This window comes from Melozone crissalis, unplaced genomic scaffold (assembly GCF_028551555.1).
Source record: "Melozone crissalis strain CALT ecotype California unplaced genomic scaffold, PUWL_Pcris_2 ptg000027l_1, whole genome shotgun sequence".
Lineage (NCBI taxonomy): Eukaryota > Metazoa > Chordata > Aves > Passeriformes > Passerellidae > Melozone > Melozone crissalis.
The window spans coordinates 21,335,170-21,352,247 of record NW_026535805.1 but is presented as its reverse complement, the minus strand read 5'-3'; the positions used below and the strand labels follow the sequence as shown (position 1 = coordinate 21,352,247).

General features: G+C 36.6%; 1 protein-coding gene across 3 annotated transcripts in view; it reads left to right on the top strand.

The window, feature by feature from the left end:
• The window catches only part of PDE10A (phosphodiesterase 10A), a 342,086-nt gene extending 325,225 nt beyond the window's left edge, over window positions 1–16,861 (top strand). For all 3 annotated transcript variants that reach the window (XM_054279385.1, XM_054279384.1, XM_054279383.1), the window contains 5 exons: window positions 2,510–2,682; window positions 3,772–3,883; window positions 5,612–5,692; window positions 7,765–7,853; window positions 12,168–16,861. In XM_054279385.1, the coding sequence (XP_054135360.1) occupies window positions 2,510–2,682; window positions 3,772–3,883; window positions 5,612–5,692; window positions 7,765–7,853; window positions 12,168–12,285 (573 nt within the window). In that variant the 3' untranslated portion in view covers window positions 12,286–16,861. The remainder of the gene's footprint in view (window positions 1–2,509; window positions 2,683–3,771; window positions 3,884–5,611; window positions 5,693–7,764; window positions 7,854–12,167) is intronic.
• The last annotated feature ends 217 nt before the right edge of the window (window positions 16,862–17,078 follow it).

The following is a 17,078-nucleotide window of genomic DNA, read 5'->3' as shown; positions in this document are numbered from 1 at the left end:
ATGTTTAATGAAGAAAAACCTGCAAGAAAACATGCAGACACTCATTGGGAAGATACAGGTGTGCTACTGACACACACATATTTTCTCATGAGTGAAATTTTTATAATTCTCAATTAGAAGAGTGAGAACTCTTGCCTGTGAAACCACTGCCAGTCCGTAACATATTTGTGCTCACTAGTTTTAGTTTTCCATGAATACTCAAATTACAGCCTAACCTTGCTACTCTGCCACTGATTAGTTGTTAATCTTTCTTTCTGATTTTTCGGGGTAAGATATTTTCTTAAATACATAATCACCTATTAGGAAAAAGACATATTCTATCTTGTATTCAGAATCACATCTTATGATTATGGTTTTAGATATCATATGCATTTAATCACAGAATGGAAGCTTTATCTCTGAATACTCTTTCATGTAGGAGGGTGTAATTGAATCCTTCACTGGTGGTGTGGCATTAGATGTTTGGTGTTCATTCTTTGTGTGAATATGTGAGCATGTTCCTCAGTCATTAACACTTCACTGTCCCAACCATTTTGCATTTTTTCTGGCAGAAATGTTGTAATCTATGAAAATCCCATTTGCCATGAAGGCAGGGAATCCCTTTGCTTCCCTGGCACCTTCTACATTTGCCGTCAATGGGAGTGAGGGAACAGGGATAGGCGGCCAGGGCTGTAGAGTGGACTCATGACACCGGCTGCTGAAAGCACCCATGGGTGATAATTAGCAGCAAAGGCAGGCCAGGGCAGCCTTCTGGACTTGCTGGATTTTGTTTGAATGGAAAAGTTTTATTGAACTCATGGACTGATGGAAATAAAGCCAAATCGACCACCAGGGTCTTTAGGGTTTATCTGAGTTTTAATTTTACATTAGTAACCTGCAGTACTTTTAACTGCTTGAAACTTTAGAGCTGCTTTGCTCATCCACCTGCAGTTTGAGTGTACACCATACTTAGGACACAGGATTCAAGTCACTAGCTGTGGCTCAGCAGGCAAAGAACAAAATCTTCGGAGCTGTACTTTGTGTGTACTACTCAGAAGCCTAAGTGACACAAACTCATAAGTGTCAGCTTCTGTCAGCACTTTATAGAATCAGTTCTTTTTGAGTACTCTGAATAGAAGTTGTCCCAGTGGTCTTTCTGAGAGTGCAGCTTCTAAAGCCCAAGACTAGAATGCTGAATAATTTAAATAGTAGGACAAATAGCCAGGAATTAGACAGCAAGGCTGGGGAGTAAAGGATCCGCAGAACCCTAAATTGTGGGAACTAGCAGTAGTAATTTTTTGGTTCCAAAGTGCTGATGATGGACTAAAATGTCCAGATTTTTTTTTTTTTTAAATATAATGTTCTATGACTTAGAAATCTGTCCAAGGAGCATAGATGGATTGTATTTTCTATTCATTATTCACAATAAATCTACTTGTCTAAGTAAAAGTACTGGAAAATTGTGTTTATGTTCCGGATGGTGAGAGAAACCAAGCCTATTTGTACTGCAGAAGATTTATTTTGAGCAAATTATGTAAATGCTTGACGAAAGTCAGGGAAACTTTTTGAGCTTCAGCCCAATGCCAATTAAATGTCGAAACACCTCTGCATTTGATATATTTTAATAATTTTTTTTTCTGAATATGCACACCTTGACATGGCTAGCTCCTTCTTTCTTTTTGTCTGCTTCCTTTCAACAGTAGGAAGACTTTTGACAAGTTGTTTTCCAAATCTTGGAGACAGTAGATAGTCTTGACTTTTCAAAATGTGATATAGCTTCATGAGTGATCACAATGCGTGCATATTGTCAGTTAAACACACAGTAATACCTTGTGGAAATTGAAGTGATGGCAGTGGTGCATCACCAGAGCCTCCATATCAGAAACCATTATCTTTAGTTTATGAGTCATTCAACTTAAGGTTGAACAAAGCAGCTTTTCCCTCTAAATGTTCATATACATTAAAAAAATTAACTTTATATAAGAAATTATTATCAGTGAATGCAGCAATTTCAGGACCATTTCATTTGGAACATTGAAACAAAAAATGAAAATGTAAAACAAAATCATTTTTAAAACAAAGTGATTTTGTATTTTTAACTTGAGTGTTCCTTTATCCATGTATCAAAACTATGCTTAAGTGAATCAGGTACTCAGTTTACCAACTAGACTGTGCAGACTTTGGATCAGAACTGAATCACACATTTCCAAGTTAACACTGTCTGGAAGTGTAGTGTCTATAGTGATTTTAAATCAAAAGAAAAGATTTAAATAATTTTTCTCTAGTAATACTTTGAGGCTTCAGAAGGAACAGTCCCAAAAACAAATTGGTGGCTTAGTCATAGGTTTTTTTCATGACAATGTTTACAAAAGAAGAATAAAAATGGGAATTTCAGGCTATTAACATTTGAATTTGCAACAAAACTTGTCACTGGGCTGTAAAACCGTTGTAACCTGTCTGGTGAAGCAAAGACTGAAATCATCTCAGAATTAGAGCTTGTGCTTTTTATTGGTTTTTTACTTTTTCATAGCTGGAAGGGCACAATGTCTTCTCCAATCTGAGCTCCAGCGAATATGAGCAAGTTCTTGAGATCATCCGGAAAGCCATCATCGCCACAGACCTTGCCCTGTATTTTGGAAATAGAAAGCAACTTGAAGAGCTGCATCAGACAGGAGCATTAAACCTTAAGAACCAAACACACAGGTAAAGCACCAAACCAATAGTAGATCCCTATGGAATTAGTCTGGAAAGAGAAACCTTATTTTTTTAAAAAAATAATTAATCTGAATGGTAATTTTCTTACATATGTCTTCTCTAAGACCAGCAGTGTGTAAAATTATACAAAAGTAACAGTAATTGTCATTGCTTTATATTTGCATTAGCCCTTACATGGCTGATCACTTCTTTATCTTAACTTAGGGGAAGTGCACTTTGCATTTATTGATTGATTATACTGTGTATTTCTGTATTTTCTCTGGTATATTTTTCTGTACAATCTATAGACAGTTTTAATGACTGCCATCACACTGACATGCAGGTTGGCAAGCTCTTTGCTTTTTCACATGGAATAGGCATTATTAACAAAGATGCTGGTGTCATTAAGGGCCATCTCAATTTCTCCATTGGGTGAAAACAAATGACTTTAAATTAAATTGCCAGTTTTCTTTATAAAACTTAGATTCACAAAACATAGATTTGTGCCATAAAATTGGTTAAATAGGACTTTTTTTATGTGTGTGCCTTATTCTAATAATTTTGTTCAGTTCCTGATGTTTTCCAGTTACACTGTGAACAGATTTGTCAGCATATATCACAGAATTATGCATTGGATTCTTGTTCTGTCAGAGTTTGAATTCATTCCAACAAACCAATGACAGCGCCTTGAGACAGACTCAGAAATACTCTCTTTCATCTTTTTAGGAGCTTTTTTCTCCTCTCTTTAAAGAACAAAGAAATGCAGCAATAAGATATGTCATCTTTCTTTTTATACACTTGTACTGTATATTTAGAGAATTATAGAGGGGCATGTGAATGTTTTAACAGGCAGGCATCCTGTGCTCTGGTCTATGGATGTGATTGTGTAGAGAATGGTCAATGAACTCTGCAAACAATGTAGGGAATACAACAAGGCATACAGTGAACAGTCTGTGCTGTGCCTTATCAAAGAATCAAACAAATGAGGAAGAAACAACAGGTGGGAGAAAATTCATAGAAGGGCAAATAAAAACTTTGCAGAGCAATCATTAATTCTTTACAAAACTTATAATTTAATGTTGTTTTATTCTATTTTAGAGATAGAGTGATTGGCCTGATGATGACAGCTTGTGATCTGTGTTCTGTAACAAAGTTGTGGCCAGTTACCAGACTGACAGCCAATGATATATATGCAGAGTTCTGGGCTGAGGTATGTGTGATTCTTTTGTTGACTCTCCTTATAAACAGAAGCATCCATGAAGGAAAAACCCAATTATAAGTATTTTTCAATCAACATCTTGGTGTGCTTGTTTTGAAGAGACTTCACTGGTGCATGTGTGTATTCTTTGCTTACTCTGAAGTTATTTAAAGAGCTGAGTTAGCTACCTAATTTTCAGGCAATGTTTTTTCTCTCTATTCAAGATAATGTAGAAAGTATGTCCTAACATAAAGTGATCAAGCAATAGAACATAGAAGTCACTCACTGTAATTTTTGTAAATGCAAAATATGAAACCAGCTTCCAGGTCGGCTGCCTTGAAACATACTTATAAAGCTATAGTGTGAGGAAAGAAAATGCTAAAGTAAATATGAAAACCATTAAATTTTTAGGTCTTCTCTGTGAGCCAGCTAAACAGGAGTGTCTCAGAGAGAGCTGGGTCTTCAATACATCGAAAGTTGCTCTGCAATTACTATGTATTGAGACTTGAAACAAGGAATTAAATTGTAGTAATGTAATCATGTTCATAAATAAATATGCAGTCTCTCACATGTCATATGCAGAGGTGTAAATATCCTAATTGTTTAATTTTTAAGTGGAAGTGACTGCTCTGGGGGTAAGGAATAAATTGCACCTAGTGGAGTTATGCAACTTTTGGAGATACAGCTGTATTTTCAGGACAGCTGTTGCACATGTGTACAATAAAGTGTTTTTCTTTCTTTTGTGTGCCCTGTGGAATCTTGCAGCGTTCAGTGGGCTTATTTCTGGTTTACACAGGCATGAAATAGAAACCAGGCCTGTGAAATTGGTGTAGCATGCATTTAGTGTGGAGATTGTTACCCTGCCTGATGCATGTTCATTATGAAATTCCAGATGTGAGCTTCTTGTTCGGTGTATTTCGTTTTCACTTGTTCTTGTTCTCTTAATTGTAAACAGCTCAGACTACAACAAAATTTTTGAAAAATGCTGACTGTGTAAGCTCAAAGATCTAGTTCAGCACTCACTTTCTGAAAGGCCTGCACTGGAAAGTGCGTGATCTTATGAGTGGTAGAATGGAGGTATAATGTTGACATGCCTCACTGATTACATACTCAACTTTTTTGCTTATCAACTTGCTTTCGAACGCAAATCTTGTGAACTCAGCGGAGAAGGAAGGATAAAACTGATTTTCCATACTCAAAAATAGTAAAGATGGAATTATGGACATAATTGTGCCTGTCCAGATGTTAATTTTTTGTAATCCAAGGATGAGTTAATAAAGATAGATGTTATATATGTGTGTGTATATGTATATATGTATGTATTACTCAGCTTTTCCTTGGATGGGTGAGTTGTGTTCTACTGGTCATTGTATTATGGTGCTTTCAACAGATATTTTGAAAGATGAAGCTAACTGAGCAGATAGAGCAGAATGGAATGATTTATTTTGGTTTAGTCTTCCAGTTGCTTTTTATTATTGAGGCACAGTTGCAAATAAGGAAAATGTGTGTGCATTGACTTACAGCATCCGCTGTTTGCATTATCACTTAGGTGAATGTACAAAATGAGCCTCTCCTTGTGCATTTTTCTGAGATTGCCTCAGAGTGATACCACACATTATTTTAAATTCTGGATTTTTAGATTGACATAGAATAGAAGATGGAAATAAATTCAGGTCTCAATAGTATTGTTTTTGTTTTCTTAATCTCTCTCTCTCTCTCTCTCTCTCTACTTTTCTCCAGGGCGATGAAATGAAGAAAACAGGTATTCAACCTATTCCTATGATGGACAGAGATAAGAAAGATGAAGTCCCTCAGGGTCAGGTATGAACTCTCTCAGTAAAATGGTACTTGTTTACACATAAAACATGTATGGAAAAAAGCATTTCATATATTAGTGAATATTGCTTTTGAAACTGGGTTATTCACACTGCTGAATTTGATGTTATTTTTAAAGTAGAAGTGGAAAACTTTTTTTCAGATTTTGGTTAAATGACAATGTGTTCTTCGCTGTCATCACTTTTTCCTTTCGTTGTACTTGTAGCTCTAGCTATGACCACAATCACCTTGAATTTTTACAAGTATCAATAATGCTTTTTATCTTAGTAAGTGGTTGTTTCAGCCCTTAGCCAGTGTCCCAAGAAGGGTAAGAATGATGGTGAAGGGCTTGGAGGGGAAGCCTCATGAAAGGCAGCTGAGATCACTGGGTCTGTTCAGCCTGGAGAAGAGGAGACTGAGGGGAGACCTCACAGCAGTCACAACTTCCTCATGAGGGGAAGGGGGAGAGAATGATCCAGCCCTGATCTTTTTTTTGAAATGAGCGGGCAGGGCACAAGGGAGTGGTCTGAATTTGTGTTAAGGAGGTTTAGGTGGGATATTAGGAAAAGGTTCTGTACACAGAGGGTGGTTGGGCACTGGAGCAGGCTCCCCAAGGAAGTGGTCACAGCACCAGCCTGACAGAGTTCAAGAAATATTTGGACAATGGTGTGACTCTTGGGGATGGGCCTATGCAGAGCTGGACTCAATGGTCCTTGAGGGTCCCTTCCAACTCATCATGTTCTTTGATTCTGTGATTTTCATTGAGCCAGAAGGTCTACAGGGTGGCTGCATCTAATGTCCTATTTTAGTTGTTGACAATTACAGAGTAATCTTTTTCCACTGAAATAAAATAGTTCCCCTTAAAAATTAGCAAACAAGAAGAAAAGAAAAAATCCAAAACAAATGGGAAGAAAATGAGGTAGTATATGAAATAGTGTGGATGAGCAGACATCCCATCTGTATGTAGCCTTGCCTTCTAGCCAGCTGCAGTTCCTTTCTGTTTGCTGCACTGTAAGTACTTCATCCCTGTAAGTACTTCATCTGGCTTCACAGCTCAGAAAATATATCTTATTTTTTTTAAAGTACACAGAAGACTTGGTTACATAGCAGTATGGCATGAATCTTTGTGTTGATGAAAACAAGAGTTGCTCTTCAATTTCTGAATAGGGATCAAAGTTTGGACTATTAAAAAAAGAGATATTATCAAATGCTTTGGTCATGGTACAACACATAGTATTTCACTAAAAGGCATTTAAAAATTCCATCCAAAGAAGGGCTCATAGTACACTATTGTAACTATCATAAGGGTCTGGGATAAATGAGGGATGTTATAATGAATCTGAATGCAATCTGTCATCATTGATAATATATAAGTAACATTTTCTAAAAATTTCATAATGTCATGACAATTCAGCTGTGACATCGTAGCTGTCGCAGGCCCCTAAGTCTCTGAGTCAGATATCATTAAAAATGTGCTCATTTGGTTTTCCCTAAATACGATAATGGTAAAAATGTATTATTGAACTGCGTACATGAGAAGCAACTGCAAACCAATCATTGATCACACTGTATGCCATTCACAAATGTGCAAAGCCCACAGCATTTTAGTACATTGAGCTATGCAATGCAGACCCTGGAGGACATCAGAACAATCCATAATCTGACCATGTTTTGTGAATGCTGCACAACCTCCCTTTTCTAAAAAATAAAATCATCATATGAATAATGTATGCAGAAATATCTCTAACATCTCCGCCTACTTCCTGCTGCTACTGACACCAAACAGGTAGACATGTCCTGAACAAAAGAAATAAATCAATTGAATAATAAAAGGTTCTGTGGAAAACCTTACCTGAAGCAGCCATATCAGTCAAAAAAGAAAGGCATGTAAGCAGCTGTAATTACCAAAGATTTCACTGTTGCTGCTTATTTTAAAGCACTTGGATGTTAAAGGGAGATGCAGAAGTGTGAATAATTAATACAAGTAGTAATTAAGTAAAGAGCTTTGAGCTGTTAGCTTCCAGTATTGTAGTTTGGCAAAAATTAAACTATTTTTTTAAATTTCTTGTTTTTCATAGATTGGGTTCTACAATGCTGTAGCCATCCCATGTTACACCACCCTTGCACAGATCTTTCCTCCAACTGGGCCACTACTCCGAGCATGCAGGTGAGTAAATGTGCATAGCTGATACCTTGGTAAAGGACAATGCGAGAGTGCTTTGCAAGTTTGTCTGGAAATACAGATTTTTAATTTTAGAATTTGCATGAATATTAACAGGGATACACATCACCTCACATCAATCTACTCAGAAACCCAGAGGTGATAACTGCTGTCAGAGACTATCTACTGTAGATCTACAGACACAGCTGATTAAAATGTGCTAGATGCCAAAAACATTTAGAGAGAAACAGTTCAGTGTTTGTGCATCCCTGTCTGCTCTGGCTCAGTGTAATTTCCCTCTGTCCTTTTTACTTCAGTGTGGTTCCCACAATAAAAATTGGCCAGTATTCTCTTTACTTAAAAAATGTTTAGCACGTGGTTTTTATTTCATATCGGGTAATTTCTATTAAAAACCAGAAAAAGAAATATCTAGAAAATATTTAGCAGTTGAGAGCATAGGAGTGGTAACACTGGGGTATGGGAGAAGCAGACGTAACTTTCTCCTATGACACAGTGGGTGTGGAGCTTGGTTTGTTCTGGGAAAGAGGCAAGAGTCCTTTATGTGTTGGCTGCTTCTCCACTTGAATGATGGTGGATTGCTTTGTAGGTAGTTCTGTCCAGTAATTATATCCTGGGCCTTAGCAATCTTTCCTGACAAAAATTTTGCTGAAACCAATGAATGCTTCATGAAAATTTTCAGGTTAATCCATATTTTCTAGGAAACCCCAGTTGTTTCATAAAATGTCTGCCATCTCTAGTCGTATCGAGTGCTTAAAGGTCTGTTTTTTTATGCTCTTACTAGTATTCTCTCATATTTTTTGTTATGTTGTGGTCCCTAAATTCTATCTTACATTGAACTTTTTCTTTGTCCTGTATGACCTCCTTTTGTGGATCTTGTGGACTAAATTATTTCTGTTAAGTAACAGACAAATGCCTTGAAATTAATGTAGTAGTTAGCGAAACAATTTCATTCACACACAAACACTTTTTCGTATAGCTGTGAGAAGAATATGTAGGTCTGTGTCATTGTTAGAGAGGACCACCTTATGAAAACAGTGAGTATCTAGGATCCATCATTAATAGTCATCTGCCCCTAAGGTACCTTTGCTGGGCATGGCTATGCAACCCTTAGATGGATGTGGAAGGAATATTCAGGAGGATTGGAAACTATACCTCTGTAGTTTTTATGTGAATGGGGCTACAGCTGGAATTTTGTTTAGTGCCTATGCTTTAAGGAGAGTAGATAAAGACATGAACAAACCAGAGAATGTAAAGAGCTGAAGGAATGATTTGAGATATTAGTAGAGAGAGACTAAATAATGCATTTGGTTTATCCAAGAAAATTATAGACTCTCAAAATGGTTTGGGTTAGAAGATCCCTTGGAAGAGATCATCTAGTTCAGTCTCCCCTCTGTGGGAATGGACATCTTCTGCTAGAGCAGGGCCCAGAGCTTCATCCAACCTGGCCTTGAACACTTCCAGGGATATGTCATCCACAGCTTCTCTGGGCAAGTTGTTCCAGTGCCTCACCGCCCTCTGAGTAAAGACTTGATCAAAATCAAATTTTTATAACACTTAATGGAAACTGGGCCTTAGAGAGGCTAGATGGAGTGTTTAAAACTACACAGTATCTTTTACAGGAGCAGCAATCTTGGAAGATACGTATCTTTGGATTTCTGGCCATGTGGATATCCCAATGAGGTTTATTTGCAAAATTGGCCTGTTCTAATTGGTGTTTCATCTTTTTGAACTCAGACGAGGATATTTAAAGTTGAATTTTGGATATCAAACACCCATGTAAGCACCTGCTCTAGATAAAGGGTCTCCCTAATTCTGAAGGTCAAGCATGAATGTCTTTTCAAGAGTTGGTTTCTCTGTAGAAGGTGTGATGTCTGAAGTAGAAGCAATCAGACTCCTGGCAGAGATTATATGATTGTTTTTATATTCCAGAAATTATGTTTGTTGTTTGTAATTCAAATTGTTGTAATGGTACTTCTGAAAGCTACACTGCCACAGTCTCCACACTGGACAGAGCTCTGGACAGATGGCTCCCTGTCTTGCTGTTGTGCATTGTTTAGTTTAGATTGTGCTAATGCAAAACTGAAACATAGATGAGTAGATGAAGCCTCTGCAGGACTAAAGAGCTTCTTGAAAATCCACACCCTGGCATAAAGTCTTCTGAGGAGCAGTGTGGTAGTTTTGTCTTAGCCTTGAAATTATCCTCTGCTTTTTATTTGAAGAGAATGAAGAGAAAGTTTGAGGGTTAAGACTTGGAGATGGAGAACAGGAAGTCAGAACACAGATATAACTTCAGGTGCACAGGCAGAAAAAAAAATTGATGTTATTGCAGGGTCTAGAATATTCCAGAATGTTTCAAATCACTGATTTTGCTCTACATTTTTGTTTTTCTTTTATTTTTGATGGGTAACTTTTTGGTGTGATCAGAGTGAAACAGCCTCATTTTTTTGGCATTTCCTGAGTTGCTGACTGAACCAATTTTTATATCACCTCTTCACCAGCAGGGCTCATTCTTGAACACAATATTTAAGCTGCTGTGTCCTTGTGTTCTTTGAAACTCAGACACCAGCTGCAAATAATAGCAGCAAAAGCAGCCAAGGCAGCATGTCAGCATCAAGGCTTTTATTTTTAGAACCTCTGGGCATTTATTACAGACATTAGGAGCCAGGGCTTTATTGGGAGCTCAAAGGCAAATGAATCATATTATCAATACCTTACCAAAAAAATAAAAAAAGAATTCAGCACTGGTTTTCCATAAAGTAAGGTAGTCTAAAAGGTTTTCATGTCTGGTAATTTATTCCATATTTTTAAATGTTTTCCTTGTCAACCTGTGTAGATCAAAGCTATTAGACCACCTGTGTTATATGTATTAGCCATGTACTCAGTAGGTCTACAAAAGTGTAAATACATGGTAGTGTATTTATTTGGAGGATGAAGTGATTTTTCCCCCCCCCTTTATTTCAGACCATATAATTTGAAACTATTTTGCTTGTGCTTTTGGGTCTCTCAATTCTTAATGAAATTTATAATTTTAAAATATTTTGGCTGCAATTCTCATTACTTTCCCAGGTCCAAGAAGGAGACAGAAATAGTGATGCTTCATTTTTTCTCATCCTTAGTGCCTGATTATATTAGCTGAGGCTCAATGCCATATTAATGCTGGCTTCATAAGTTGCAGTTGGCCTGAAGCACTGGCAGAACATTTTCCTGCAGAAAATGGTGCAGGCGTTACCCTAGAGGGCACCAGCCTTCTTTGATAGACTTCATCAGATCATGCCTTCCACCTCCCCCAGAAAGTGCAACATTTTCTCATTTTCTCCTCTTACTTGTATGCTGTGCTTTCAGATTATTTGCTGTTTTAGCAACTGTTTTGACAAGGCTATGACATAAAAATCAGAAGAGCTCTGCCACATAAATTCCGATGTAATGTCATGGTGTGACATTACAGTGGGAGACCTTTTAGTACTCTTGCCATCCTGTTTCTGACAGGATAAAGGTGAAACATTTGGGTTTGCTGTCTTTCTGTCTGTGTTTGAAGACTGAATGCTGAGATTTGGCCATTGGTTGCAAGGCCTATCATCAACACAGACTTCCCAATCACTAGAGTGGTACTGGTGCACAGCAAGTAAGACTATGGGTTTGTACCCCCTTCAGATCATTAGAACATTATCAGCTTCATTTCTCATCATTTTGTGGCTTATGAACAGAATTTTGAATTTAAGGATTGGCCAGGCTGTGAGGCACTAAAATATAGTTATATCTCAAAGAAGAGGTACCCTTTAAATGTAGTAGACTGCTAATATGATTATCACAATAGCAGTTGAAAATTGACACTATGATCCTGGTATGCAACATTTTATATACTGTCAGGCAGCCCTTTTGCAGGAGTTTCAGAAAGCTTAATCTATCTGCTCCTGTGCTTCAGAGTGCTGTTTCAGAGTCTCTGCAGTCTTGTGTCTCTTGGGTCACAGCTGGGCTTTCCTGCAGCCATGAGAGCTATAAATTTGTCCTGGAAGCAGGTGGTAACCTCTCACTTCAGGGCTTGCCTTGGGGAAGGAAGGTGTACTGTAGGCTAGGATAGAGTTGACATGGATATGAGTCATATAGAATTACAGAATGGGATAGCTGAAGGGTGAAATAATGTGTAGATGATAAAAGCTTGATGACATACAGGTACTAATATAAATGTACTTACATAAATATAAATCTCAAAGTATATTGCAGCAGACATTATTGTGAGGAAGAAGTAATTCCCAGTCAACTTATGAGCAGTATCTTACCTTCAATTTTTTGCATCTCCAGGGACAATCTTAACCAATGGGAGAAAGTAACGAGAGGTGAGGAAGCCTCTATATGGATTTCTTCTCAATCCCTTGCTCCTGGGACCTCAGATTCTCTTCCTGTGAAGATTGATGACTGAACAGCAGCAAAAGATTGCTTTAACCTGAAAAGCACCCCTTCTTGTTTTGGGGATTGTTTTTTGTTTTGTTTCATTTTTATTTGAAAAAGAAAAAAAAAAAGGAAAAAGGAAAGCTGCAAAATGCTAGGAAGTAGACCTGCCTGGGAAGGTAACACCCATGGAGTTACCTCAGCTAAATGACTCTGGCAGCCAATCTCCTGACCTACACCAGTGACACAACGTAAGCAGAGGGAAAATGTCAACCCAGATGTTTGGAGTCAGCTATCAAAAGAGAACTTACAACTTGTGAATATAAAAGACTGGCCTTATCTCATGGGCTACATTGCTGAGGCCTTAATTTAAAACTGATGGGGGTGGGGGGGAATCTTATGGGGTACTTCTAAATTGTATCTTTCTAGTAAGGGTTTCAATGGTACTTTTATTATACCGTACTGTGGCTGGCTTTAACACCAGTGTCACTTGGGAGTTCTTGGCTATAAATAGAACAATATACCCATTGCTATTGTGAATGTTTATGTGTGATCTACTTGTAATCAGTTTGAACTCCAGCAGAATCCTTGGAGACTATAATTTATGCTTAGGTTACAGTGAATTCTCTTGCTGCAAACTAAAGGAAAACCAACATTCAGGTTAAAGTTTTAAAGTACTTCATTAAGCATCATGATGCCAGTTGTCTGTCACTCACAAGGGAAATGTTGATAGAACTAGTAATGGTGCTTTGTTCTTTAGGATGTTTTTTAAAACTAGGCAACTCCTTCCTTAAAACACTGGAAGTACTGGTTAATTATCCCCGATATAAGAGGGAGTTTCAGGTTGGAGTTTTTGTATTCATAGTGACAGAAATATCGGATTAAATTTAAATGTGACAGCAAAGATTTCCTTGCCTAGCTCACAGTTAAGTCATCATTTTTATTTCTACCTGCTGAGCTGTATTTTAAAAGGTATTGGAGACGTACCTGAAGTATGCTATCTGCTGGGAAGAAAAGGCTTGTCAGAAAAGTCAGGTCTCATGAGAGGGATTGTGGTACCATCACAATAAATCAAAAATGTTTTTTGTATTGACTAGCTTTTGTGTTGCACAGTAACACTGCATGTCTTCAACTGCTTTTTTCCCCCCATCCCAAGATGAGTGAAATTAGGAAACTTCTCCATTTGTCTGTTTGGTTTTTTCCCCTAGTTAGAGAAATTTCAAAGTTTAGAAATGCCTTTCTTAGTGAAAGAATAGCTGACTGAAGAAAAGTACACTAAATGGTGTGTTTACAGTTCTGTGCTGACTTAGGCCTCAGCCTTACAAACTTATGCACAGACTTACATGTAATGCCACTCTTATAAATTTAGTGCAATTGTACAGAATATGTTTCACAACACTTAATTTGCCTTTGTCTTTCTCTTAGAAGTAATGAGAAAAAAAATCTTCATAGTGAATCCACACAGTAGGTGAAAACACAGTCTTTGCATACCTTTCACATACAGCCTATACTGCATTATGTGCTTTTTCACAGATAATGCACTCTTGTGGAGGTTCCGTGATAACATGGCCATTGTGTAACTGCAACACAGTTGCAACAGTAGTGACCTAAAGACAGAACACAGCTTTTCTTTTTCCATCTCCTGTCTTTTGGGCTCTATTGCTCTAATAGGCATGCCAGCTTTTGGGTTTCATGTGAACAACTTGGCCTCTTGAGTTTTGCCTTCTGTTATGGTCGAGCACATGCCAGTATCTGTTTATGTGTACAGTGCGTGATCCGTAGTCGCATAATGTATAAATGCACCTAAGCCTTTGCTGTACATAGAGATTCCACAGGCTGAGAATTCAGTATGAAGTTATCTTATTTGTGTGATGCATGTTACCTAGCAACAGGCCCATAATTATTTTTTTTTTTTTTTTTAGCTTGCCTTACCAATTCTAAGTGCAGAAATTCTTTGGTAATCACAGCAAACTGGTTTGGAATTGGAAAAAAGCAAAAACAAAAGAAGGAAGACATGGCAGGAAACAATTACAGCAAAGTAGAATGAAAAATATGTCATGCTGTGTCCTCTACTTGACTCTGTAGCCATTCTGTTTCAGCTAAATAATGCAGATGCACCCTTTTGTCCAATAAGAGTACTTTTGAGACAGAATCCACCATTCCTAATTTACATAGAAATTATCTAAATCTATGATGACTACAGAAATGCTCTTTGAAATTCAGATACCTCAGCACCTCAGCAACTGGATGGAATATTTTTCTTTGCAGGCTAAGTATGTTTACTTGAGCATATTTGCATTAAATATATTTGCCATTATTTTCCCCTTTTTTTTTTTTTCCCCTTTCCATTTAAAAATGCCGATTTAAAAGCACTGCAAAAGTATTCCTTATCACACTAGATCTGTGTGTATGGAAAGCTTTCCACTCATCTTTTACTCACTGACAGTAAAGATAACTTCACTAGTTCTGTTTCCTGCCGTTAAAAATGTTTGGCAGTATCACACACTGTTATGTTTTGAAGTTTGTAAGTACTGATAGAGGGCATGTTTCCCTGGCAGATTTATCAAATTGGCACTAAGTTGTTTTATTAATGTCACAAGTGAATCAGCAACTGTTTCTATCATACAACTATCCAAACCACATAAAATATGTTTGCTATAGTATAATTTCTATTAGAATTTTTAAAAATTGGCTCCAGTGGCTGTGATTTGGTTTGATTTTCCGGTATGTAAAAGGAGAAAGGTAATGACAAAATATTACTCCTTGTTATGACTTAGACCAAAAACATAGTCATGATGAGCTGATTTATTTAAGCAAATGTAGTCTGTCTTAGCATGTACAGAGTACAGATTTGTATGTGTAAATATTTTGAAAAAAAAATACTTGTACCTGCACTTCCAAAGTCAAATCCACCAAAAGTTAGAACTTTGGAGCTGCATTTGAATTTGATGAATCAAAGACATCTTGAGATTTAACTGTTCAAAGTTCTGGACTCAAACTCACAGTTTATTAAGACGTCTAGGTTTGTAAGACATCTGACTCATTAAGTTAAATTATCTAAAGTCACTCCTTGCATTTTTATCCTACTAAAATTCATCTTGCCCAAAAGAATGTATAAAAAGCTTAACAGATCATTCCTTTCCTAGAAGTCTTGGATTTTATGTTCTTAGAATTGCATTTTTCTTGGTAATAATTCCAGCTGCTTTTCCCTCCTACGTCTAGTAAAGGTAAAAACACTGTTTGAAGCTGTAACTGAGCATTTCTAGTGTATTATGAAAATGTGCCTGAAAGGTATGCACTAAGTGAGAAAAATAGTTGACATAGCATGATGCTCATCTGAGATGTTGCATATTTTATTACAGCATGACAAATTCCATTGTTACAATTAATTTATTAATTTTGCATGATTCTGCAACACTCTACTGTAATGATTCGACTCATGGCAGTAATTTTTTTTCTGTAAGTAATCATTAGAGAAATGAAACAGGGTATTTTAGCTGGAGTATATGATCAAGCATATTGAATTGGAGAGGACATGCAGAGTGGAATTCATCTTTTTATGTGACACAGATTTTTTTCCTGTGCAAACTTAAAACAGTGTGATCAGTTTGCTGTGACTGCACTTAGAGCATATAGTGTTAAAATTGTAGGAGTAGCAAAAAGCACTGTTCATGTTAAAAAATAGAGATTATTAGATGCTCAAATCAATCATGACCCTCTTGAAATAATGCATTTGCCTCAAACACTGTGATATTGGACCAGTTCTGTGAAGTGGAACAATTAATTCACTAATTCGAAACACAAAAAAGGCTTTCTGCACACTACTACAAAGAAGTTAATGTTCAAACTTTAGGTTCTATATCCCAATCTAGCAAAGGCACATCATAACTTTTGTTTGCTTTCTGACCAAAAACTGTGCTCGATTGTAATACGGGTGTATACTCTGTGAAATAAACCTAAAATAACGGACTGCTTTCTAGGGTAGATCAAACTGATTTGTAGAGTAGTTTCATAAATATTCCAAATTCAGGTTGGGCTGTAATGTGGAGAAGACAGAACTTCAAGGTAACAACATTCAACTTTACTACATTTAGTGAGCTGAAAAATTTGTTTTATATATATATATATTTACACACACACATATATATATATATGATACATATAAACTATCTTTGTAAAAATATGCAAGTGCAATAATTTAAAGAGGTCTTAACTTTGCATTTATAAATTATAAATACTGTACATGGTGTGTAATTTTTTTCATGTATTCATTTGCAGTCTTTGTATTTAAAAAACAAACCTAAACCTTTACTATTACGTTTGTACAATAGAACAGTAAGCATTTATTATGATATAGTTAAGTTGTAAATAAATTCACAAACCAAACAGCCAGTACATATGCATATATGGGTGTCCTATTGTGAAACCTGTTTTTGCTTTTACTGCTGGCTTTAGCACAGCAAGACGACTTCTGTGGATATGTAATTATACATATAAATATATGTATGATACATAAAATATATTTAGAAATGTTCATAATTTTAATGGATATATCTATACATATACTTTGGTGTGAATATTACTGAATACAGAGTTTTTTAATATTATTTTTCATGTTTATTTTTGCTATTATTGGGAGTACAAGTGAGGGATGGGAATGTGTGTGCATATATGTGTGTTTATACCACAAGTAAAACACAGCACAAAGTGATTCAAAATACGATGGAGTCTTTTGAATAGGCAGTGTTTGTTGTTCCCTGTATTTGCAGTTTCCTGCTTAAGGTATGTTTTCCCAACATAAGATTTTTTTTAAATATAGTTATA